The sequence below is a fragment of the Mus caroli genome, chromosome 17 (genome assembly GCF_900094665.2).
Source record: "Mus caroli chromosome 17, CAROLI_EIJ_v1.1, whole genome shotgun sequence".
NCBI classification, from domain to species: Eukaryota; Metazoa; Chordata; class Mammalia; order Rodentia; family Muridae; genus Mus; species Mus caroli.
This window is the reverse complement of record NC_034586.1, coordinates 37,167,792-37,176,796: the sequence shown is the minus strand read 5'-3', so window position 1 is coordinate 37,176,796 and position 9,005 is coordinate 37,167,792. Positions and strand designations below refer to the sequence as shown.

The 9,005-nt window shown below is 34.9% G+C and overlaps 1 protein-coding gene across 1 annotated transcript in view; it reads left to right on the top strand.

Annotated features, from left to right (window-relative positions):
• The window catches only part of LOC110284058 (cysteine-rich secretory protein 3-like), a 47,753-nt gene that overhangs the window by 37,182 nt on the left and 1,566 nt on the right, over positions 1-9,005 (top strand). Inside the window, exon 6 of the mRNA XM_021149647.1 lies at positions 5,880-5,980. Coding sequence (XP_021005306.1) covers positions 5,880-5,980 — 101 coding nt within the window. The remainder of the gene's footprint in view (positions 1-5,879; positions 5,981-9,005) is intronic.

Genomic DNA, 9,005 nt, shown 5'->3' with positions numbered 1-9,005 from the left:
CAGATGAATTTGCAGATTGCTCTTTCTAATTCGTTGAAGAATTGAGTTGGAATCTTGATCAGGATTGCATTGAATTTAAAAGCATAAAAATTTCAATCTCATTAAAAATTCAAAATCTCTCCTAAAGTTTAAATTTTTCAGTAGTCCATTCTTGTAAAAATCTAAATTAAATGTAATGTATTTTTCAAGAGGGAAGAAGCACAACATAATCACAATCTGAAACAAGCAACTGCTAAACCCCAACAGTTTAAGTAACTCAATGCCCAGTGTCTGGGATCCACACATGACCTTCTGGGCTCTTCCAAATGGCTTGGATCACCTCTCCATCTCTGTCAGGCAGCTTGTCTTCTAGGCTTCTGCTGGCTCCATTTCACTGATGTTGCTGTTATTGGTGGTGGAGGCATGGTATTTTAATTTCCAAAATGCTGAGGTCTGCAGCTGCAACTGAGCTGTAATTTCCCGAAATAGCTTTTCATAGGCTATCTTTCTGGTACCAAGTCTCAAATTCATTGCATGACCCCTTCAGTCCTGGCCCTTCAACTGCCACTGAGGTTTCACTTTCATCAATGGCTCTAAGAATGCCAAACTCTCCTTGCCTCTAAGAATTCCAAACTTCAGCTATTTTCCATGAATCTTCCATGCTTTCAAAATTAGTAACATTGCCAAGTCTAGCAGGCAGCCAAAATTACAACTTTGGCCACATAATCTGGAATGCAGCTTCTCTGTGCTCTCAGGAAAACACTTTCCAGCAGATTTCACCTTCATGATGATAGTCACTTCTTAATCACCACTAATCTTATCACCAGCTGACCAACATCAACTGTCCCGAAAACATAAAGTTTTACTTCAGTAGTTCTGGTATCTCATTAGTAACAGCTGATTTTGTTTTTTTTAGCTCTAGCTAAGAAGAACTGCAAAATCTTAAAGTAAAATAGAAAATGACCCTAATAGAGTCTTTAATTTCCTTTGAAATTTCACATTCGTAAAATGTGAAATTTTACGAATTTCGGTACTCTTCAGTTCTGTTCAACATTCTTATCTTCCAAGCTCCTAAATCTTCCCTCAGATCTTTTAATATACAATGGATTTTCTAGCTCAAAGTTCCAAAGTCCTTTCAAAATCCTCCCTAAAATATGGTCAGGGATGTCACAGCAATACTGCACTATGGTTTTACCAAAATCTGTAATATATTCAGGGTTCTCTAGAGTCACATAACTTAGGGATAGAATCTCTCTCTCTCTCTCTCTCTCTCTCTCTGTCTGTCTGTCTCTTTCACATTTATATTTGAGATCCTAAAAGGATGTACGTCAAGGGACAGTGCTACCTATTCTAAATTTACAATGCATTTAGGGTTGTATTAGGGGTAGCTGTATCATATTACACATTATTGTGACCTAATTATTGTTTATGAATTTGTGATTCTACAATGATAGTCATATCTTATTAGGCATTATTATCACCTAGCTATTGTTTGCATTTGGACCTGAAATATGATTTGTGTCAAAATGACGAGGGGTGTATTATAATTGGTTGCCAACATGACCATATCTGGAATGAATTATAACCAAAAAGAACACATACCTGTTTTCTGGATCTGAAGGCTAAAAGACAATATGTCTTTTTTCATGATTTTGAGTTTGGAAGACACAAGCTTTTGATGAAGATACTGAGGTGAGATCACACACACATACACACAGTTTTTGATATGTATCAACATACTCTTTAATCCAGATGTTCAGGCATACCTTTAATCTGGGCCTTATTTTCTGCTAGAGGCCTATAAGTACAAAGAAAAAAGAAAAGGTTCTTTCACTTTTACCTGCTTATATTTCCGTCTCTAGCATGTTCACTGGAGTCTACTTATTTAGGATTCTGGGTTATAGAGAAGACCATTTGAAATACTATCAATGTGGTATTGAGCAACTACTAGATTTTTGGGCTTGTCATTCACAGCTGGTCATTGCTTGGTTAGTTGTATTGCAGTCTGTAAGTCATTAAAATTAACATACACATTTATTTCATAAGTTCTGTGACTCTAGAGATCCTTGACTAATGTAGCAGCAAACAACTCCAATTCTTTGATCTGATCAGATCCTACAGGCTGAGATATTTGAGCTGAAACCTGGTTTCAGGAAGGAACCAGAAAATTCAAGATCAGTTTTCTACACAGAAGCACTCACCACACACAACTTTCAGAAAATATAAATGATTAATAAGTGATAGCCTTGGTCCAGGCTTGACCAGAAAGGTTTGCATGTCAGTCATGAAATCTGTCCAATTGGGAAGGCAGATACTCATGGCCAGGTGTTAGCATCCAACTGAACACCTCTTCTGTGATTCTGGGAGGAATTCATGGAACCTTTGATGGCTGACTAGGAATTGACATGATATCCAGGTTACTCTCTTGTAGTTTATTGTCACGTGCCTAAAAGATAGGAAGCAGAGAAATTTTACATCTCACCAGGATCTTCCTGGTATCCATGGCTTTATGATGTCTTTCATTTTGACATGAAGATCATTGGCCTCACCAATCCGTTTGCTTTCTCATCATCTTAGAAACTGTCAAAAATGCACTACAATAACAACAAAGTTCTTGACATAAGGCAGGAACAGTTTCTAGCCTCCCTAAACTCCCCTATATGCTTTCTGTAAGCTTTACTGGAGTAGGTGATTAAAAAATAGGCTCTGAGGGCTCTTTTAACATTTGTAGTCTGATTCAATCATTTAAGTAAGCCCAGAAGGCATATAGTAACAAAGTATACCAAAGGTGTTTTAAGTTTACATTGTCTATTTGTTTTTCTGCATTATTTTTCTCTGACACATGTTCCATATTCATTCCTGGGTGTGCAGGTTGTTTGGAATTCAAATTTATAAGTTGCATGTGGAGTTGCTGAATGCCCTGAAAATCCACTGAGATACTTTTATGTTTGTCACTATTGTTCTGTGTAAGTATGCAATTTAGAGTTCATTTTCAACAACATCAATTTCAATTTAACATTTTTAATTGTCATAGTGTAAAAAATGATTAAAGATATACATTAAACATGAAAGGGAAATGCAAACTTTTAAATACTTCACTTAGTTGAACTTACTATTACAAAATTCATGAAATGGCTAACTCATCAGTTCTATAAATCACACTCAGAAACTTTCACCCTATGCTTAAATTTTTTTTTCTTTTTCCCCTTCGGTTGGAATGTTCTGGATTCATGGTGACCACAAAATATAGAGATTGTTACTGTCAAATATTCAGTTATGGCTAAGTTTATACTTTACAAAGGAATCTGTTAATACTAGGAAAAGGGTGATCATTAGTGAATAACCCAGGATAGTGATTGCTGAGTTTCCACAAAAGTAGTCCTATGTCTGATTATATAGGCTGTTATCTTTACTTATAGTTATTTGTCTTTTGAGAATTTCATAAAGGAGTACTAAATTTGCATAATTTTCACCCTTCCAACTATTTCTCCCAATCTTCCAAGCCCACATTCTCTCTCAAATTCATTATGCCATCATTAAATTATATTGTTATACACCTACATGTTCTATACATATATGCATATATAATAGCATACATTTATACGTATATGTATGTATAACACACACACATTGTACCATTGAGTTAAGTTAGTATTGCTCTGATGTTTAAGTGTTTGTGGTTAACCACTTTGTACTGGATAACCTACCAAGAGTCTCCACCCTGGAGATTCCCTTTCTCAACATCCATGGTTATACAAAACTCTATCCAAAGCAATATAGCTTTTGATTGCCTCTCAGTCCTTGAAGAAGAGACCCTTTTCCTGAAAATATCACACACTTCAGAAACAGGAGGTAGAGGAAGTGAACTGGAACTGACTTGGAAGGCTACTTCCTGTAGACCATCTCTTGTAGTATTAGAATACGCTATGAAAACTGCCAAGGGAGAAAATAATCAACAAATATATTTTCCTGTAAAGCCATAACAATGACCAGTCCAGTTGCTATATTTTCAAGGCCTTGTGTTTATGGATCTATTTATGCATGTGCACATATCCACAAAGACCAGAAAAGAGCATTAAATCCCCTGAACCTGGAGTTAAAAGTTGTTATGACCTATTTTCCATGGGTCTTGGGAATCAAATTTGAATCATCTGTGAGAACAGCAAATTTTCTTAAGCACTGGACCATCTTTCCAACCTCTTGTTGCAAACTTATACCTATAAGAATTTATTAAATCAGACTTCAAAGTCGTTTTAAGAAGTCTTTAAAATATTTTAAATAGTTAGGAAAGATAAAAATCTTAACTCTTTGTTTCTCAGGATTTCCTAAAAATACTAAAAAAATCCATCCATACAGATCTTGATTTTAAAATTAAAAACTTACTAATGAAACAGAAATAAACCGTTTGAACTCTTCCAAACATTCCAGTGAATAGGACGAATGTATATTCATAACATGCCAACGTTTCTCATTTAAAAAGATTGTAATTACATTTGCATGTCTCTCTGTCCACATGTGGTTTGGCACAGTGGTGCAGATGCCCTTGGCGGCCAGAGGCATCAGATTGCCTGGAACTGGCATCACAGACAGTTGTAATCCACCTGAAATGGGTACTGGGAATCAAACTCCATGTATTGCCCAAAGAAATAGGCACTCTTAAGTGCTGAGACATCTCCCCAGCTTTATTTGTATCTTTTCTTATAGGAAACCTATACAAGAGGAGGGTGAAGGTCTTTCTATATCAATTTTTAAAATGATTCTATTGTATACTGTAGGTAATACAGATGGTGTAGCATGTCAGTTCAAGAGAAATATTATGAAAGAATTTTCAAGCATGTTTCTGTTATTAAGTATAATACAAGGAAAGAAGCTACTGGAATCCATCCAGCTGTCAGGTCAAATAAGAAGCATCTTGAACCTAGGAGAGTAACATATGAATAAGGAGAAGCAAATGACTGAGGTTGTGCAATACTTTGTCTTTTCTCGTAGATTGCTCATAGATTCTATATGTTGTGCTCTGCATATAGAGTAGTGGTTATGCTAAAAGCCCTTGGACTGCACACACACACACACACACACACACACACACACACACACACACAACTTGATGCAATGAAGAATCTGAATTTTCCTAGACAATCAGTAAAGTGATAGTCCTAATTAGGCGGTGTAGCCACAATCAGAGAGTACTGCTATGTTTAGAAGATATTTATAAAATCTCTCATTTTAATATCCTCATTTTTGATAAGCATAAATTCTCATACCTTCCTGCTACATTTAGAGACTATCAAACCTTCATATGCATGGGGCCTTTCACAATTACTCATTTAAGTTCTTGAAACTCAACCTGTCACTTGATAACCTGTTCTATATTACAGGATTTACAGCTTTTTTCTGTACCTACCTAATCTATGAAAGTAGCTTTTCCACATAACCTATATTGTACTGTCTTAGGAATTTTCCAGGCTGATCAAGTACTGAAGAGGGTATTTTAACATTAAAATCTCTCTTAACTTTTAGACTTTATTTCTGTTTCTCAGGTTCTAAGATAATGGTTGACGAACAAAGTGTGCACGGATTAATTACTTCCTTACTATACATCTATGTCAGAATTCTCTTAGGAAATGTTAGGTTTTTGTTATGGTATTCAATTGAAGGTTTGTAACAGTAATCCAAGTATATATATGATTATATGTCTAAATATATGAATCTATCTATCTATCTATCTATCTATCTATCTATCTATCTATCTATCTATCACCTACCTATCTATCTATAGACATATATGATTATGTTTGAATCTATGAATCTATCTATCTATATATCTATGTATAATTTGATGATATATGCAAACATTAGTGTGTAAAGAAAAAAATTAAAATCATCTGATGATTTTGCAGATCGAATTACAGTGGCCATTATACAAGCAGGACATACCTAGCTTACACAGCAAGAGCACCATGTACCAGTTGTCCTGATCATTATGAAGATGGACTGTGCAGTAAGTTTATTAAAATACCAATATAACAACATAGAATGACAATCTGCTTTAAGATTTAATACTTGCAATAGACAAAAATGTACTTAACATCATTTAAATTTTTTCAATTAATTTATTTACTCCCTTTTTATCTCAATCACAGCTCCCTCCTCCTCCCTCACACAGTCCCTCCTCCACCCCTCCCCTTCACCTCTGAGAAGTAGGAGGTGACCCCCTGGGTACCAGCCCATTATGGCAGCTTAAGTCACTAAATCACAGCAGGACTAGGCACAACTTCTCCTACTGAGTCCAGGCAAAGTGATCAAGATCAACAAGGAGATACAGTTTAAGCATAATACCCCCTCCAGTTGTTTTGGAAACCTAAAAAAGTTAAGTTGTACATCTCCTACATATGTTAACATCATTATTTTGAATGACAGATTTTCTTTTGTTTAAGATGTGCATACTTTTGACATACAAAATATTAATATTTAGGTTAGTGTAAAGAAACATTTAAAATCAGTGAACACTTGTAACTATATTGGAATTTTTGCTACTAATGTCTACAGAAGTATTTCTGAGGATGTAATTTAATACAATTTAAAGTGAAGTTTCTGATTCTCAAACTTGGCATTTTAAAAAGAGGATGCAGTACAAGTTTATGGAGTTGAAATAATAAAACCAGAGTCAGCACAGAGAAAGAAAACAGATACTAATTTTTTTTTGCACAGCAAGAGCTTAGCACAATAAATTTTTAGGCTACTCCAGAGCATCAATAGGTTTTTTTTTTTATTAAATTCAATTTTATTTACTTGTGAATGTATTTGTGTCTTTCTAAAAAGTCCAGACATACACATGTGTGTCATGGCACATATGTGTGATTATGTGTTGAAGTTAGAGGACATTTCATATTGAATTGTTCTCTCCTTCCATGGTATGAATATGGGAGACTGACAGCAAATCACCAGGCTTAGTGTCAAGAGCTTTAACCTGAGCCATTTCCCTGGCCCTGCAACAAAGTGTTTATAAAAATGGAATATGGTACCAAAATTAATATATTACATTGTGGTGGAAACTTGCTAGTTTTTTTTTGTGAATTTCTGAATGAATTTGGGATTTCTTCATGACTGATTTGTATAGATAATATTTTCTATGTACTAATGATATCAATAATGTTAACTAAAGAAGAGAGATTCATACATTCACAACTTTGCTTTGTGCTTATAAAACACCCCATCCTATTAGTAACAGCCAATTGAAGGACCTTAAACAAGAATAGAAAAGTAAAAATCCTTATTTTTTTATTTTAGCTATTTATAAATTTACTTATTTGTGATTTATGCTGTTATTAGTTTTGAAATAGTTTCTCACTATATAACCAAAGCTCACCTGAAATCAGTGCTCCTGGTCTTCCTATACCTATCTCCCAAGTGTTGTGGAAATTGTGTTTTATAAAAGCTCTTAGAAAAAGCATAATGAAAGATCCAACTATGAGGTATCGATTCAGAATCATACAGTCATCTTTACATTATTATTGCAAAAGTTATGAAAATTGATTGCAGAGAGAGAAAGAATATAGAATAATAATGTATTTTTGTTAATTGTACTTGTTCAATGCTGAATAAATATATCATCTATGTGGGACTGGAAAGAGGATTGTGCATGTGCCTGTAGTAATACTTCTTGGGGTATGACATTAGCAGTAACCTGATTGTAGGAGCTTGTTTCCATAAATACAATGGTCCAGAAGATAAGCAAGATCTTATTTTGAATTCTTTGGTAAATGGAAGTTTCCAATTTTCTGAGAGTGTATGAGCTGAATGTAAATTTGTGAGCTCTGGATACATATCAAAGACATGACGAAGATTATAGATTAATGAATTTAGAATAAGTTTTTTTTTTTGAGTTTGTAGCTATTGGTGAATATCTGCATATAAGTGTCTAATAATCAGATCAACCTTCTCCACTACATATCTTTCCAAATCTGTATTCATAAGATTACCTCCTCTGACATGAAAAAGAGAACATCCTAGAATGTAGTTAATGTCTGTAGCATGTCATTTTAGGGGCCAGCCTCAGCAGTTTTGCCTAGCCCTCCCTGCTCCCCCTATGGCTAGCCCTATGTGCTGTCTCCTGGATCCCTAGGCTAGCTTCCTAAACTAACCAAACCAGTTTAACCCAAAATGCTTGAAGCTACTGCTCACATTTTTTAGACCGTCCACCCACTATGGCTGGCCTGCTCAAAACTAGTTTCTACTCACTCAGATCCCCTTAGCCCCATGAAATAGAAACACTAAAGTCTGATATTATATTAGGTAGATTTATAACAATAAATCTCCAACCCAAAATCACCCATGTAAAGAACACACAACTCAGTTAATATAAATCCAAGCAGCATGCCCATATTGGGCAAATATGCACTACACACTTATATTATTCAGCTATGAAGTCCTTATCTACTTGCACTTCCTCCAGGCCTCATGAATCTGCTCCAACTTCTACCTCTTCCTCCATCATCTTCTCTCTGTGTTCACACACTGCTCTTCTCTTCTTCCTCCTTCTCTCCCCTCTCTAAAACTTTCAGCTCTGACTTTCCTTCCACTGCCCAATCACAGGCTTTAGCCTTTAAGATTATATCTGACATCATCTGAGTATGTGATATACTCCACCTCTGGGCACTCCTCTTGAGAGAGTAGATAATACAAAAAGCAATACATAAGACATGTCTAGTATATTCATAGAAAGAGGCCACTAGGCACAGTTGATATAGAACATTTTAATGAAACTTGTTTTGCTGAGAATATTTAAATATTTAAATAGTTTAAATATTAACAATATTAATTTTTAAAAATACTTGTATAATAATCACATTTTTGTGATGTTCTTTTTTAATGCTTATTTTTTATTTCATATTATGAAATTTGGTTGCATTTTTTTTAAATTTTTAATATTTTTATTACATATTTTCCTCAGTTACATTTCCAATGCTATCCCAAAAGTCCCCCATAGCGCCCCCCACTTCCCTACCCACCCATTCCCATTCTTT